At 45.8% G+C, this 18,602-nt stretch overlaps 1 protein-coding gene across 3 annotated transcripts in view; it reads right to left on the bottom strand.

The window, feature by feature from the left end:
* The window catches only part of LOC139565288 (voltage-gated inwardly rectifying potassium channel KCNH6-like), a 45,765-nt gene that overhangs the window by 9,211 nt on the left and 17,952 nt on the right, over positions 1-18,602 (bottom strand). For all 3 annotated transcript variants that reach the window (XM_071385488.1, XM_071385491.1, XM_071385490.1), the window contains one exon: positions 14-439. In XM_071385488.1, coding sequence (XP_071241589.1) covers positions 14-439 — 426 coding nt within the window. The remainder of the gene's footprint in view (positions 1-13; positions 440-18,602) is intronic.

Here is an 18,602-nt window from a genome sequence, read left to right as displayed (position 1 = left end):
CCATCCATCTCACCTCATCAGAGCCAGAGCGGAATATGAGCAAGTCAAAGGGGATGGCTGCCACTATATCAATGAGGAACCAGCCTTTGAAGTAGTGCTGGGCGATGCGCCCCGGGTGGCTGACCACCTCGTCATTGTGATTGACATATGTGGTCCGGAAGTTGATGAGAATGTCCACGATAAACATGACGTCCACCACCAGATCCACCACGTTGAGGGGGTTGCAGGTGTAGCCACAGGAGCGCCGGAGCTCGTCCTCCACCTCGTTGAGCAGGAAGGCAGCGGAGTAGGGGGTGAAGACGGCCGTGTAGATGACCAGCAGGAGGATGACCCAGTCCCACACTGCCTTGAAGGGACTGTAGTGAAGGATGGTCCACTTGTGGATGCGAGGCGCCTGGAGCTTGTACTCTGGCAGGACATCAGCCCCTAGGGACAGTACCTAGAAGGGGAGAGGGCAGAGACGGTCAGAGAGTCCTGCTGAATCTAGATTAATCATGGGCAGTAAAAGTGAAACAGAATTGAAACGGAATATCGTCACAATGGCCCCTCACCACCCTGCTGAAAAGGCCTTGATTAGAACCCCAATAATATGAGATGATAAGCCAAATAGCCTAAGCAAAATGGAAAGCTGTATAAGAAAGAGTCATGTCAGAGAATTGTGCCGAGAAACCCGAGGGACGTGGGTTCAGGGAACCAGAGCAGAAGACAGTTCAGAAGAGAGGAGCAGAACAGGACCTGATATTGTCTTTGTTGTGCCCTTTGGGGGAAGGAAGGGGAGCAACTGTGTTCTGTCTAACTACCTACTGTGTCTGACACCGCGGGCCTCCAACCCACGTCTATCACCTCAGTACAACTAGAACAGCAGCAGCAAAAAAACACAACAACCCTCCATTAGCTGTTCAAGCACTGTCACAAATCAATCAGAGTTAATGTGTAGTCCAGAGTGAGTGACAAAGAGGGAGAAGTAGTGTGTGTGTGTGTGTGTGTGTGTGTGTGTGTGTGTGTGTGTGTGTGTGTGTGTGTGTGTGTGTGTGTGTGTGTGTGTGTGTGTGTGTGTGTGTGTGTGTGTGTGTGTGTGTGTGTGTGTGTGTGTGTGTGTGTGTGTGTGTGTGTGTGTGTGTGTGTGATACAATGCAATGAGTGTAAATGTTCACACAAACATCCCTCAGTCTCACAGCTAGCCAGTCATGTTGTCATGAAGACAATTATGTCCTGGAGTATAAACAATATCTGTCTCGAAGGACTCAACACAAACACTGTAGAAGCCAACGCACAGCTTTTCACAAGACAAATATCTACATGGTTGACGGGGGTCTGATTTCTGAGTGTTCAACACAGTCAGTACAGCCAAATAGGAACCAAATCAACTATAATAACCAGTATGTAAATCATAGGTGCAAATTCAAATACAGAGAGGACCTTAGTGATAGTGTTCTCATAGTGACAGCACAGACCATAATATTACCTAAAAATGTATATTTTCCTCACACACCATCATCGAAACCACAGTATCTGAATCGACAACAATAACCCAAGAGATCACACTCACATAGACAATTTTAATCAGTCTGACCCTAGTGCTCCTACTAACCGGTACAACGATGAGAGCCTCCATATCCAGGAGCTCCAGTTTATTCTGGTCCCGACCACAGCAGCAGCAGGAGGAGGAGGAGCACGACACCCTGGTCCCCCTCAAATTCCCCAGCAGCCCACCCTGTCTCCCCCGGAACATATAGGTCCTCCCCTGCTCCATCCTAGTCCGCTATGTCCAGCACAATGCTCCAGATCAGCTACCCAGTGGCCCAGTGCCTATGTGCCCAGCTCTAACAGACCACTGCTGGGGAGTGGACCCTCTCTGGCTGCCTGGCTGTCTGTACCCTTCTCCCCCACCCCACCCCGCTCACTGGCCTTTTAAAAGACCCTGCTGCATCTCACCTGCCACACCATGTGACCCCCTTCACTGTCCCTCTGCCAATGGCAGAGCAGGGTAAGTGCCCTAATTTACAAGCAAATCGACAGGGATTGTTGCAAAGAGCTGGGTGATTTTGGTTCATTTTCACTAACACCTTTTGTGAGTGCTTGTATAGGAGGGCAGTATTGGTCAAAACTTTCTGTGTGCTTAACGTAGAGGTATGGATGACCAGGGATGATCTCTTGATAAGTGTGTGAATTAGACCATTTTCCTGTCCTGCTAACCATTCAAAATGTAATGAGTACTTTTGGGTGTCAGGGAAAATGTATGGAGTAAAAAGTACATAATTTTATTCCGGAAAATAAAAGTAAAAGATGTCAAAAATATAAATAGTAAAGTAAAGTACAGATACCCCAAGAAACTCCTTAAGTAGTACTTTCAAGTATTTTTACAGCTCTGGACATAGGCAGACCATGGTGCACAATGTGCTCTCTGATATCACCCATATGGGCTCCGAATGGTGCAGCGGTCTAAGGCCCTGCATCTCAGTGCAAAGAGAAGTCACTACAGTCCCTGGTTCGATTCCAGGCTGTATCACATCCGGATGTGATTGGGAGTCCCATAGGGTGCCGCACAATTGGCCCAGCGTCGTCCGGGTTTGGCCGGGGTAGGCTGTCATTGTAAATAAGAATTTGTTCTTAACTGACTTGCCTATTTAAATAAAGGTTAAATAGAAAATAAATAAAATCTGTTGTTGTCTCACTCGAGATTCATGACAGTTAACATGTGCTGCAGGCTAGGCTGGTGCAACCTCCCTGATCAACATGTGCTGCACACTAGGCTGGTGGAACCACCACAGTCAACATGTGCTGCAGGCTGGGCTGGTGGAACCACCACAGTCAACATGTGCTGCAGGCTGGGCTGGTGGAACCACCACAGTCAACATGTGCTGCAGGCTGGGCTGGTGGAACCTCCGCAGTCAACATGTGCTGCAGGCTGGGCTGGTGGAACCTCCGCAGTCAACATGTGCTGCAGGCTGGGCTGGTGGAACCTCCGCAGTCAACATGTTCTGCAGGCTAGACTGGTGGAACCTCCACAGTCAACATGTTTTGCAGGCTAGGCTGGTGGAACCTCCACAGTCAACATGTTCTGCAGGCTAGACTGGTGGAACCACCACAGTCAACATGTTCTGCAGGCTAGACTGGTGGAACCACCACAGTCAACATGTTCTGCAGGCTAGGCTGGTGGAACCTCCACAGTCAACATGTTCTGCAGGCTAGACTGGTGGAACCTCCACAGTCAACATGTTCTGCAGGCTAGTCTGGTGGAACCTCAACAGTCAACATGTTCTGCAGGCTAGTCTGGTGGAACCTCCACTGGCTCATCCTACTTTGCATGTATAGTTTGCATAACTATGAACATAGCCATGGTGACAGAATAATCTGTAATAACACACAGCGTTACCATGGTGCCCTTGCTGCCAACCCTCTCCAATGTCCCTACTTAGCTGGATCACAAAATACAGGTACATTAAATGCGGCATGTTCAGTGCTACAAGGTTTTTGTCCTACTAAATAACCTGAGAGTACAAGGTGAAAGCTTCATATGACAATTTCCATCTCTTTCCAGAACATCTGACCTCTCTCAACCCTCACAGCTTTGATTCTTAAATGGAAAAGATGTTCAGACTCAAAGTAAGAGAACAAACCTGTAAGGCTAAAGTTCCCACATACAGTCAGTCCTAGAGGTGATAAAATGACACCACATGGTTAGCCTCCTATCGATTGCCATCCAGACTACACACTGCCCACTTACCGCTCTATGACCCAACTCTCGCCCAGTCCAGGGGGTGCTGCTCCAGTAGTCAGTAAACTAATCTAATACAGGGAATAGTAGGACTGAGCTTTAACTAAATGGATAGTTCAGTTAATGCATTTCTTACCCTGAATAAACAATTTGAAACAACAAACTGAAACGATTGACTGAAGACTGAGGATGTCAAAATGCACTGCAGAACCTCTCATAGCAGAGCATTTAAAGTACTGTACAGATGTAGGATCTTAATTTTAGCCAGTTCGATACAGCAGGAAAATAACGCAGCAACAGGAAATGTGAATTATTATGTGGATTATAATTAATGGCATTTCAAAGTGGAAATTATAAACTTCAGAAGCATTTTTAAACCTCAAATACACAACACGTTTTACATTTTCTGCATTGCAGGAAAGTTCTCCTGCAACAGGGTGATCAAATGAAGATTCTACACCTGCAGTACTGTTTGCTACATACCGTATGAAAGGAGACCTGACTGCTGGGGGCTACATAGGGCTCAGGACCTTAGGCCTTATTGCTATCAATGTTTGTGGCTAAATGAGGGTTGTGATTCCACGTGTCACTGTGCTCTTTCTCTGACAACTGCGCTCTCGTACCAACGATCAGGATTCTCCCCCTGAGGACTGAATTTAACATCTAACATGATGTACCTGTGGGAGCAAGCTGAGCGATTGGCAGTGTGAGTGTGTGTGTGTGTTACCCAGATTCACTCATCTGGGTAATTTCAGATTATTGACATAATTTCCAGTCCTGTTTCATAATGATAGCCTGAATAAGCTCCATGCCGTCTGCACCACAATGTTTTACCCAAACCACTCAGGGCTTATAACAGTTAACAGTCCTTATTGGAAAATACAATACATCTGACATAGAATACAACAAATATATTTTTTAAGATTAAAAACAAACACTAGCTATTTGCATAAAGAGCACCTAACTATGTTAATACTTCAGTAACAATCCAGTCTGAAAATCCAGTCTGAAAAACCTCTGACACTAGTTTTGTTTCATACACTAAAACAAACACCTCTAAGGTACTGTGAACTGTTCTCTTGAAATTAGAATAATCATTTTCAGAACAAAATGAAATTTGATTCATGCTAATCAAATGAACATTCCAGAGACCAACAAGTACCCTGGAGCCCACAAAACATCAACATAATTATCACCTATGAAAACAAAGTGGGCGACAAGTGACACAAGACAAATTATGACGACAACAAGATGACATCAGCACTAACAACATCCGTCACAGTCCCTGCCTCACTGTCAATACGGAGGATGGAGCTAGGTAGCCTGCTACGAACCACCAGATGACCATGAGGGTAAGAGGAGAGGCAGAAAAGGACAGGAGTGAGACAGGAAGAGAAAGAAAGAAGAGAATAAGGGAGTGAGAGAGTAGAGTTGGAGTACTCACAGGTTGGAGTTTCTCTTTCAGGCTCATGTTGAGGAGTGTGGCTGGAAGAGAGGGCGGGAGAAAATTGAGAGAGGGGAACGTTTGTAAACACCGCCCTCCCTCTCCCTCTCCCTCTGCACCCGGCAGCCCAGCCCTCACAGTTGGAGCCCCAAGGCAACACTGCTGCTAATACAGTATGCACAACAGACACACACACAGACTCACACACACACTCACGCTCACATACAAACACATACATACAGTACACTCAGACACAAACTGAGACACACACACAAACACACACATGCACACAAACCTATAGCTAACACAAACAAATACAGTATACGCAGAATCATGAAGCATGTTTTCATTTAGAAAAACTTAAACAATATCCGTAGGGAACGTCTGGAGCAGTGGAGGCTGCTGAGGGGAGAACGGCTCATAACAATGGCTGGAACGGAGTGAATGGAATGGTATTCAACCATGTGTTTGAGGTATTTGATATCATTCCATCAATCCCACTCCAGCCATTAGCATGAGCCCATCCTACCCAATTAAGGTGCCCCCAACCTCCTGTTGTCTGGAGTTATTTTAGTAAGAATTGTTCTACCCTACAGACTTAGTCAGAGACAGGGGGCGCAGTAGGGGGAGATGTAGGGTCTGTCTCTCTCACTGACTGTCATTCACCATCTGTCCCTCTTCTACGGACCACTGATTGTACAGTCAATCACATAATGTGCTTAATCTTACGCAGACTAATCAATACCAGCAAAGATCAATGACAGGGATTATTTCCCTCTTTTTGTAAGGCGCAAATCGAAATTCAATTATAAAAGAGGGGATTACCAAGAAGCTCAGTTGCGTAACGAGACGTAACCCAGGCAAAATCCTACTTGTATTCTGAACTCATAATAGATAAGGTAACTGCCATGTTGACTGCTTTTTCAGACCATTTATTTTGACCAATGGATAGTTGTTTAGTAGTTAGCCACCGTAATGTGCTCTTGCAGTGATAACGATCTGTTTGACCTAAAAACGGACCATTATGTCATGGTGGAGATTTTCCTTGTTCAGAACATTGTAGCTCTTCAAACGATACAGGGATACGGTAAGAACAACATGTAGAGAGAATGGACTGGAGGTGGACAAAAGGAGAAAGGGAAGGGGAGAACCAGAGAGATAGAGGAGAGAAGATGGAAGATAATGACTGACACCTTGTAGACACCAACAAACATAAAGGAGATAGTGGAGGACAGACAGACAGACAGACAGACAGACAGACAGACAGACAGACAGACAGACAGACAGACAGACAGACAGACAGACAGACACATAAATGAGCGAGAGAGACCTCTGCTGCCCTCTACTTCCATTAGTACCAGAGGCCAAGGTCATCGTCAGTGTCAGGACGCGCAGAGGGCCGCTCGATACCCCCCTGCCTCCCAACGCCTCCCCTTCCAGCATCACCAGAGGGCCGCTCGATACCCCCCTGCCTCCCAACGCCTCCCCTTCCAGCATCACCAGAGGGCCGCTCGATAACCCCCTGCCTCCCAACGCCTCCCCTTCCAGCATCACCAGAGGGCCGCTCGATACCCCCCTGCCTCCCAACGCCTCCCCTTCCAGCATCGCCAGAGGGCCGCTCGATGCCCCCCTGCCTCCCAACGCCTCCCCTTCCAGCATCGCCAGAGGGCCGCTCGATACCCCCCTGCCTCCCAACGCCTCCCCTTCCAACATCGCCAGAGGGCCACTCGATACCCCCCTGCCTCCCAACGCCTCCCCTTCAGGCATCACCAGAGCATAAGGCTGTTACGGTGACCGTATTACCGTCACACCGGCAGTCACGAGTCATATGACCGCAGTCAAATTCCATGTGACTGTAGTCACGGTAACTAGGCTTCTCAAAGCTCTGATGCTGCTGATGGTCATTAGCAGCCTACCAAACTTGCTAACTGCCTGGTACTGAGCCTGTCCCTCTAATCACTCTGACATCAATGCAAATGTTATCAAAAATAAAATAAAACATTTCATGAGAGCCCATGAGCTCATGTTGAGCAACATTTCTATAGGCTATGCAATTGCGTGAGAAAACAGAGCTTTGATGGCCTCTATTAAAAATAGGAGGATCCCATCAGCTTTTTATAGGCTAGGCCTACTATATTTATATATCAACTTTCCTAATATTAAGCACACTGCTTCGCTTTACAACAGGAGTATAGTCGACCTGGCTGGCATGAAAAGGAACCACGGGAAAAGCGTTTTCCATTCGCTATTTAAGTGCATAGATTACATGTATTTTCCCCCCTGCCCCTGTTCCAAGACAGGCGCATGATAATGGTCCATTCTAAATCAAAACAAATTTCACACATATGCTATTTAGTATATGTAAAGACAAGATTAAATCAAGAATAGTCTGATGGGTGACAAATCTGACCATAACTCTATCCTCCTGATTCCTGCTTACAAGCAAAAAATAAAGCAGGAAGTACCAGTGACTCACTCAATACGGAAGTGGTCAGAGGACGCAGATGCTAATAAGAAATCCCTCTATGCCAACCGACGAACCATCAAACAGGCAAAGCGTCAATACAGGACTAAGATTGAATCATACTATACCGGCTCCGACGCTCATCGGATGTGGCAGGGCTTGCAAACTATTACGGACTACAAAGGGAAGCACAGCCGCGAGCCCAGTGACACGAGCCTACCAGACAAGCTAAATAACTTCTATGCTCGCATCGAGGCAAGCAACACTGAAGCATGCATGAAAGCATCAGGTGCTCTGGATGACTGTGTGATCACGTTCTCCGTAGCCGATGTGAGTAAGACCTTTAAACATGTCAACATTCACAAGGCCACAGGGCCAGACGGATTACCAGGACGTGTACTCAGAGCATGCACTGACCTATTGGCAAGTGTCTTCACTGACATTTTCAACCTGTCCCTGACCGAGTCTGTAATGCCAACATGTTTCAAGCAGACCACCATAGATCCTGTACCCAAGAACACCAAGGTAACCTGCCTAAATGACTACCGATCTGTAGCACTCACGTCTGTAGCCATGAAGTGCTTTGAAATGCTGGTCATGGCTCACATCAACACCATTATCCCAGAAACCCTAGACCCACTCCAATTTGCATAGCGCCCCAACAGATCCACAGATGATGCAATCTCTATTGTACTCCACACTGCCCTTTCCCACCTGGACAAAAGGAACACCTACGTGAGAATGCTATTCATTGACTACAGCTCAGCGTTCAACACCATAGTATCCTCAAAGCTCATCAATAAGCTAAGGACCCTGGGACTAAACACCTCCCTCTGCAACTGGATCCTGGACTTCCTGACGGGTCGCCCCCAGGTGGTAAGGGTAGGTAACAACACATCACTCTCAGGGGTGCATGCTCAGTCCCCTCCTGTACTCCCTGTTCACCCATGACTGCATGACCAAGCACGACTCCTACACCATCATTAAGTTTGCTGACGACACAATGGTAGGCCTGATCACTGACAACGATGAGACAGCCTATAGGGAGGAGGTCTGAGTCCTGGCAGTGTGGTGCCAGGATAACAACCTCTCCCTCAATGTGATCAAGACAAAGGAGATGATTGTGGACCACAAAAAAACAGAGGACCGAGCACTGGTATGGTAACTGCTCGGCCTCCAACCGCAAGGCACTACAGAGGGTAGTGCGTACAGCCCAGTACATCACTGGGGCCAAGCTTCCTGCCATCCAGGACCTCTATACCATCCGTTCTCAGAGGAAGGCCTAAAAAATTGTAAAGGACTGCAGGCACCCTAGTCATAGACTGTTCTCTCTGCTACCGCACAACAAGCGGTACCGGAGCTCCAAGTCTAGGTCAAAAAGGCTTCTTAACAGATTCTACCCCCAAGCCATAAGACTGAACAGTTAATCAAATGGCTACCCAGAATATTTGCATTGTCCCCACCCCACCCCTCATTTTTACACTGTTGCTACTCTGTTTATTATCCATGCTTAGTCACTTTATCTCTACCTACATGTACATATTACCTCAATTACCTCGACTAACCGTTGCCCCCGCACATTGACTCTGTACCGGAACCCCCTGTATATGGCCTTGCTACTGTTATTTTATTGTTGCTCCTTAATTATTTGTTATATTTCTATATATTTCTTTCTTCTTTAAAACTGCATTGTTTTAAGTAAGCATTTCCCTGTAAGGTCTACTACAACTGTTGTATCCGGCGCATGTGACAAATACAATTTGATTTGATTTGATTAGAGCCTAACTGACATACATAGGCGGAGCATGAGTTTCAAGTTTGGGAAAGATAATCTTTACATGCATTATCGCATTTCCGTCATTTTCGATAACAGTGTTTTCCCGCTAATTGATTTTGGAACATTTACACTTATAGCCTACTGCCGTGTGAGCATTTCTGCGCTTATAATGTGAAGAAATTGCTTAATAGTTTATCAACATTTTAAGGTAAACGTTATGATCTGTTGCATCAGCCTCATTGCTTTTCAAAGTTTTTTTGATGCGATTTGTTGTATTAGTTTGGAATCTATCGCATCCCACAACTTTCCCAGAGTATGTTTGTAATATTTATTTATTGCACAGAAGGACAAGTTGACCAATAGAATAGGTCAACTTTTGTACTATGGGGGATAGTAGATTAACATAGGCTAGTGATTTTGCTGTTCGTTAGGCCTACTCATCTTCTTGGCTGACGAAAATATGGACTGTTCTAACATCTTCAATATGCGCTTCGGAATTCGCACAGTTGCGTCCCCATTGTGTCTTCACTTGTAGCCTCCTTCTTAGATTAAATGCCTGTGAGAAGGACCCAATCACATGACAAGCATTGGCAAATAATCATTGAAATATCTGAGAGAGCCATGTGAGTGAGAGGTGTTTTGGAGCACGGCAGCCAGGAATTATAATTATTATATTCAGCCTAAGGGCACAACGGCCACTTTGGCCTTCAAAAGGCATGGGTTTTTTAGGGAGCATTACTGCCACACAAGGGGGATGCCGCCGGGAAATCCGAGGCCTGGTTAGAATATTATCAAGTGCTTGTCAAATTGTGAATGAGACTGGTTAAGTGTGTAGCCTGCACAAGAAACAAATCAGAGTTCATGCCTTTCATGTGACTTTTTTCAAATCATCATTTGAGTCCCATCATGCAGCCTGAGAATGTATTAAAAATCTAAACATTTGCCCAACATTTGTATCACCACTAAAGTTGCATAAATAACTCTAAATGAAGCATACAGGAGGACCACATTTTTGTTAACCGCTCAACACAGAATAGCTGTATGTGAACACTCCCTCAAATAGTTTAGTGAAAATATCCTTTCCATTTTATTAAGCAATGTTCAATTGTATTCTTCATACTATAAAATAATAAAATATAATGCCATAGAATTTTAAGCAAATCTTGTCTGCTAACTAGTGTAGCCCACAGCCATATGACATTGCCATATCAGGGCGTAACATAAGGACAACTCAGAGTATGCTATTCTGTTCTTCTGAAATAGACTACATTTTCTTCATATCATGTTTCTTTAGACCTGTTTAAAATAAATTATGGATGTATTGTGATGGTGTAGGCTATATTACATGGATTTATTAGACTTTTTAAAATGTAGATGTTCCAAAGGTCTGCATCAGTGGCTTGTAGGCTACAGTATGCATGGAAGCCAGGAGATGCTAAACGTCTTTATGTTAATTAACGGTCAATTACTGTGAGACCGGCAGTTATTTGCATGACTGCCACCGCCCTACCAGAGCAACATGTTTCATAACCACCCACCTTGACCCCTTCCACCCCTGCCAGCAACACACACAGACACATGATAGCAGAACAGCTGGAATACTCACATACACAGTCACTGATGAAAGTGGGAAATAATCGTGGGAACGGGAAGTAGAGGGATTGAGTATGAACTGCACATCTTAAAAATAGGGCTCAAGCCCAATACTGTATATCGTGCTCTGATATGATGAAATATTTATATATATATACAGTCGTGGTTCGCGCCCAGGCTCTGTCGCAGCCGGCCGCGACCGGGAGGTCCGTGGGGCGACGCACAATTGGCTTAGCGTCGTCCGGGTTAGGGAGGGTTTGGCCGGTAGGGATATCCTTGTCTCATCGCGCTCCAGCGACTCCTGTGGCGGGCCGGGCGCAGTGCGCGCTAACTGAGGGGGGCGGGTGCACGGTGTTTCCTCCGACACATTGGTGCGGCTGGCTTCCGGGTTGGAGGCGCGCTGTGTTAAGAAGCAGTGCGGCTTGGTTGGGTTGTGCTTCGGAGGACGCATGACTTTCGACCTTCGTCTCTCCCGAGCCCGTACGGGAGTTGTAGCGATGAGACAAGATAGTAATTACTAGCGATTGGATACCACGAAAATTGGGGAGAAAAGGGGATAAAATTAAAAAAAAAAAATATATATATATATATATATACAGTCGTGGCCAAAAGTTTTGAGAATGACACAAATATTAATTTCCCCAAAGTTTGTTGCTTTAGTGTCTTTAGATATTTTTGTCAGATGTTACTATGGAATACTGAAGTATAATTACAAGCATTTCATAAGTGTCAGGCTTTTATTGACAATTACATGAAGTTGATGCAAAGAGTCAATATTTGCGGTGTTGACCCTTCTTTTTCAAGACCTCTGCAATCCGCCCTGGCATGTTGTCAATTAACTTCTGGGCCACATCCTGACTGATGGCAGCACATTCTTGCATAATCAATGCTTGGAGTTTGTCAGATTTTGTGGGTTTTGTTTGTCCACCCGCCTCTTGAGGATTGACCACAAGTTCTCAATGGGATTAAGGTCTGGGGAGTTTCCTGGCCATGGACCCAAAATATCGATGTTTTGTTCCCCGAGCCACTTAGTTATCACTTTTGCCTTATGGCAAGGTGCTCCATCATGCTGGAAAAGGCATTGTTCGTCACCAAACTGTTCCTGGATGGTTGGGAGAAGTTGCTCTCGGAGGATGTGTTGGTACCATTCTTTATTCATGGCTGTGTTCTTAGGCAAAATTGTGAGTGAGCCCACTCCCTTGGCTGAGAAGCAACCCCACACATGAATGGTCTCAGGATGCTTTACTGTTGGCATGACACAGGACAGATGGTAGCGCTCACCTTGTCTTCTCCGGACAAGCTTTTTTCCAGATGCCCCAAACAATCGGAAAGTGGATTCATCAGAGAAAATGACTTTACCCCAGTCCTCAGCAGTCCAATCCCTGTACCTTTTGCAGAATATCAGTCTGTCCCTGATGTTTTTCCTGGAGAGAAGTGGCTTCTTTGCTGCCCTTCTTCACACCAGGCCATCCTACAAAAGTCTTCGCCTCACTGTGCCTGCAGATGCACTCACACCTGCCTGCTGACATTCCTGAGCAAGCTCTCTACTGGTGGTGCCCCGATCCCACAGCTGAATCAACTTTAGGAGACGGTCCTGGCGCTTGCTGGACTTTCTTGGGCGCCCTGAAGCCTTCTTCACAACAATTGAACCGCTCTCCTTGAAGTTCTTGATGATCCGATAAATTATTGATTTAAGTGCAATCTTACTAGCAGCATTATCCTTGCCTGTGAAGCCCTTTTTCTGCAAAGCAATGATGACGGCACATGTTTCCTTACAGGTAAGCATGGTTGACAGAGGAAGAACAATGATTCCAAGCACCACCATCCTTTTGAAGCTTCCAGTCTGTTATTCGAACTCAATCAGCATGACAGAGGGATCTCCAGCCTTGTCCTCGTCAACACTCACACCTGTGTTAACGAGAGAATCACTGACATGATGTCAGCTGGTCCTTTTGTGGTAGGGCTGAAATGCAGTGGAAATGTTTTTTGGGGATTCAGTTCATTTGCATGGCAAAAAGGGACTTTGCAATTCATCTGATCACTCTTCATAACATTCTGGAGTACAGTATATGCAAATTGCCATCATACAAACTGAGGCAGCAAACTTTGTGAAAATTAATATTTGTGTCATTCTCAAAACTTTTGGCCACGACTGTACAGTACCAGTCAGTTTGGACACACATACTCACCTACTCATTCAAAGGTTTTTCTTTATTTTTACTATTTGCTACATTGTAGAATAATAGTGAAGACATCAAAACTATGAAATAACACATATGGAATCATGTAGTAACCAAAAAAGAGTTAAACAAATAAAAATATATATATTTTGTGAGATTCTTCAAATAGTCACCCTTTGCCTTGATGACAGCTTTGCACACTCTTATCATTCTCTCAACCAGCTTTACCTGGAATGCTTTTACAACAGTCTTGAAGGAGTTCCCACGTTTGACATCTGTGGCATTGTGTTGTGTGACAAAACTGCACATTTTAGAGTGGCCTTTTATTGTCCCCAGCACAAGCTTCTTGATATGCCACACCTGTCAAGTAGATGGGTCATATTTGAACAGGAGAAATGCTCACTATCAGGGATGTAAACAAATTTGTGCACAACATTTTAGAGAAATAAGCTTTTTGTGGGTATGGAACATTTCTGGGATCTTTTATTTCAGCTCATGAAATATGGGACCAACACCTTACACGTTGCGTTTATATTTTTGTTTTGTGTACATTATCTCTAAAACACTTACTTTTTAGAAAGAAATTGTTGAAATCGTCAAATATCAGTTGGAAAGGTACAAGGTTGGGGTAAATTCCATTTCCAATTCCAGCCAATTCAGGAATTCACTGAAATTCCAATTCTCTTCAATGCTTTTCAATGAGGAAAATTTGGAATTGAAACGTGGTTTACTTTCTGAATTGACTGGAATTGAAATGGATTTGACCCCAACCCTGGGAAGGCAACATAATTAGCCTGGAGAAATCCAGTCTGTTTGTGCTAACGTTTCACTCCTTGCCACTCCATGTAATGCCAAATATGATGATTTCTCCAGGCTAATTATCTTCTAGATGTGTGAACTTGTTGGTGAGGGTGATTAAAAACCAAACACCACAGCTCACATCATTTGAGAGTACATGTGTGTGGTATTTATAGTGATCAGCAGGTGAGGACTCTACCAGGAGCAGGTTTGGAGGAAGTGGAGAGGGAGGCATCTATTGGCCCGATCGATTTTTCCATTGGTAGGAACTAGAGGCACGCCAAATTGCCTCCCATGTGCACCCAGCGAGCAAGACAGGGGGCATTGACACGGCAACCTAAAGAGCTCACCTCTCACTCAGAGCAATGCTAACATTAGCAGCAAGTCAAACTGCCCATTCACAATCAATCAACTAAATTCTGATGATATAAACCCCCGTTATAACACTCAAAAGTACTGTCATAAGACATGTATGTTCACTTGACACACAAACACATCTAGTAATACCACAAAAATCCCTAATATTGAGTCACATTGCTCCACTTGTAATGGATAAGTGAAGTCAGGGCAGCCAGGGTTAGCGTGTGGGTTCATCTGGCTGGTGGCCACTCTGACTGTCCCACCACAGACATGTGGGTCAGTGTGCTACGCAGTGGTGTTGTGGGGCCATCTCACTGCGTTAGTGTTTCCATGGCATTACAGGTTATGACAATGTACTCAAACTTAGTGTGATGACATGTGGGTGTGAGAAGTTCTTCTGCTGGCACAGATGTCACACTATGGAAGGTGGGATCTTTCTTTCACACATACAAACTGTCTTTTCCCCATTCTCCCTCTTTCATATACATGCAGAGAGACAAGAGCATATAGTACAGTAGTGATGCTAAATAACATCTCCATACATGTAGCCAACAAAATGTTCATACAGGAAATAATATCCTCTTACACACTACATGACGAAAAGTATGTGGACACCTGCTCGTCGAACATCTCATCTCATCTCATCTCATTCCAAAATCATGGGCATTAACATGGAGTTGGTCCCCCCTTTGCTGCCTAAACTGCCTCCACTCTTCTGGGAAGGCTTTCCACTAGATGTTTGAACATTGCTGCGGGGACTTGCTTCCATTCAGCCACAAGAGCAATAGGGAGGTCGGGCACTGATGTTGGGCTATTAGGCCTGGCTCGCAGTCACCCTTCCAATTCATCCCAAAGGTGTTTGATGGGGTTACATTGGGGCAGGTAGCGTTCTCCTGGCATCCACCAAATCCAGATGTATCCGTCTGACTGATAGATAGTGAAGTGTGATGCATCACTCCAGAGAACGCGTTTCTACTGCTCCAGAGTCCAATGGCGGCAAGCTTTACACCACTCCAGCCGACACTTGGCACTACGCATGGTGATCGGGCCAGTACAGTACGGTAAGTGGCAACTCCTAAGTGGCAACAGTGAATCTTTATATTTCCGTAAGTGACCCCAGTGGAAATCGAACCCACAACTCTGGTCTTGTTAGTGCCATGCTCTTATGAACTGAGCAACATACAGGACCACTACAATACATAAGTACAATACAATACTGTAAAATACAATACATATTACTGTAACGGAATTCGTCCTCCTCATCTGATGAGGAGAAGAAATGTCAGACCAGTGCGCAGCATGGTAAGTGTTCATGATGAATCTTTAATAGAACAAACCGAACACTGAAATACAAAACAATAAAATGAACGAACGAAAACCAAAACAGTTCCGTGTGGAACACACAGACACGGAAGACAACCACCCACAAGACACAACAGAAAACAGCCTACCTAAATATGGTTCCCAATCAGAGACAATGACTAACACCTGCCTCTGATTGAGAACCATATCAGGCCAAACGAAAAAGCAAACATAGAAACACAAACATAAATAACCCACCCAACTCACGCCCTGACCATACTAAAACAAAGAAAATACAAAAGAACTAAGGTTCGTGACAGTACCCCCCCCCCCCCAAGGTGCGGACTTCGGCCGCAAAACCTGAACCTATAGGGGAGGGTCTGGGTGGGCATCTGTCCGCGGTGGCGGCTCTGGCGCTGAACGTGGACCCCACTCCACATAGTCTTAGTCCGCTTCAGTAGCGTCTTTAGAGCGGCGACCCTCGCCGCCGACCTAGGACTGGCAACCCTACTAAAGGGCCCCACTGGACTGAGAGGCAGCCCCGGACTGAGGGGCAGCTCCGGACTGAGGGGCAGCTCCGGACTGAGGGGCAGTTTCGGACTGAGGGGCAGCTCCGGACTGAGGGGCAGTTTCGGACTGAGGTGCAGCTCCGGACTGAAGGGCAGCTCCGGACTGAAGGGCAGCTCCGGACTGAAAGGCAGCTCCGGACAGAAGGGCGGCTCTGGCTGCTCCTGACTGGCGGGCGGCTCTGGCAGCTCCTGACTGGTGGGCGGCTCTGGCAGCTCCTGACTGGCGGGCGGCTCTGGCAGCTCCTGACTGGCGGACGGCTCTGGCAGCTCCTGATTGGCGGGCGGCTCTGGTAGCTCCTGACTGGCGGGCGGATCTGGCAGCTCCTGAATGGCGGGGAGCAGGAACAGGAGGCCTGGTACGTGGTGCCGGCACCGGAGGGCTGGTGCGAGGGGCTGCCACAGGAGAGCTGGTACATGGGGCTGCCACAGGAGGACTGGTGCGTGGAGAAGGCACCGGATAGACCGGACCGTGGAGGCGCACTACAGGTCTCGAGCACCGAGCCTGCCCAACCGTACCTGGCTGAATGCTCACCATAGCCATGCCAGTGCGGCAAGGTGGAATAGGCCGCACTGGGCTATGCACACGTACAGGAGACACCATGCGTAGGGCTGGTGCCATGTACCCCGGCCCGAGGAGACGCACTGGAGACCAGATGCGTAGAGCCGGCTTCATGGCACCTGGCTCGATGCCCACTCTAGCCCGGCCGATACGAGACGCTGCTATGTACCGCACCGGGCTATGCACACGTACTGGAGACACCGTGCGCTCTTCCGCATAACACGGTGTCTGCCCGTACGCTCGCTCTCCACGGTAAGCACGGGGAGCTGGCTCAGGTCTCCTACCTGACTTAGCTACATTCCCCGTGTGCCCCCCCCCCCCCCAATACATTTTTGGGGCTGCCTCTCGTGCCTGTTGCGCTGCCGTGTGCGTGTCGCCAACTCCATTCTCCTGTAACCCTCCTCGCACTGCTTCAGGGAATCCCAGGCGGGCTCCAGCACTCTCCCTGGGTCGACGACCACCTTTCTATTTCGTCCCAAGTTGTATCGTCCAGATCTCGCTGCTGCCCGATACCACGCTGCTTGGTCCTTTGGTGGTGGGTGGTTCTGTAACGGAATTCGTCCTCCTCATCTGACGAGGAGTAAGAAATGTCAGACCAGTGCGCAGCATGGTAAGTGTTCATGATGAATCTTTAATAGAACAAACTGAACACTGAAATACAAAACAATAAAATGAATGAACGAAAACCGAAACAGTTCCGTGTGGAACACACAGACACGGAAGACAACCACCCACAAAACACAACAGAAAACAGCCTACCTAAATATGGTTCCCAATCAGAGACAATGACTAACACCTGCCTCTGATTGAGAACCATATCAGGCCAAACGAAAAACACAACATAGAAACACAAACATAGATAACCCACCCAACTCACGCCCTGACCATACTAAAACAAAGAAAATACAAAAGAACTAAGGTCAGAACGTGACAATTACAGTACAAGTGGAAGATATATGATTGTCATCCCCATGAGCGTACCACCCTCCTTCAGGCCATGAATGAGTCATGTAATGACATCAATCCAGGCTTTGTCAGGCTTGGATTCGCCATGCCAAAAGGTTTTTCCCCAGGTGCATGAACAATGAGGACATTTACTGCGATGTCGATGAGAACCAATGGCCAAATGCTCAAGACAGGCTTGATGCAAACTAATGCTTGCTAAATGTTATGTTTCTTTCATTTGATTACAGTACACCTATGTTGGAATTATATCTGAACAATACAGATATTTTTTTCATGAATTGTGAAAGGTCACACATGGGATAGAAATTATTGAAATTTGATGTTCAGTCAATTTCAAAAGATCGTGCAAGTGTATTGTCTAATGTGAAAACAGTACTGTAGCATATTATATTCAAAGAGCATTTTGAAACATGTGTCTATTGAATTAACTAGCTGATAAAATAACTACATTGTGAAAACAGTACTGTAGCATATTATATTCAAAGAGCATTTTGAAACATGTATCTATTGGATTAACTAGCTGTTAAAATAACTACATTGTGAAGATATTAATATGTTGTGTTTTGATGATTAAATAAATGTTCACATGGTATTTCACAGTACATTTATATTTTGGATGAATGGTTGGGTGGTGAAAGATGCATTCAAACTAAATAAATGCACAATAAAATGTTTTATGAGACTTGCCGTGTTACAAGTGTTACCAGTTTGGAGTTTTGTATTAAGAAAATTCACCACATACTTTTGAAAATAGCACCAAAGTGACTGAAAAAAAAGTTACTTTTATATATATCGTTCCTGTTTGTGTGTTTGTGTGTGTGTGTGTGGATGCATGTGGAAACTCTTTAGTGACATGCAGCTGCTTCTTCAGT

Source organism: Salvelinus alpinus, chromosome 36, assembly GCF_045679555.1.
Source record: "Salvelinus alpinus chromosome 36, SLU_Salpinus.1, whole genome shotgun sequence".
NCBI lineage: Eukaryota > Metazoa > Chordata > Actinopteri > Salmoniformes > Salmonidae > Salvelinus > Salvelinus alpinus.
Note: the sequence above shows the minus strand (reverse complement) of the source record. Positions and strands in the feature narration are given on the sequence as shown.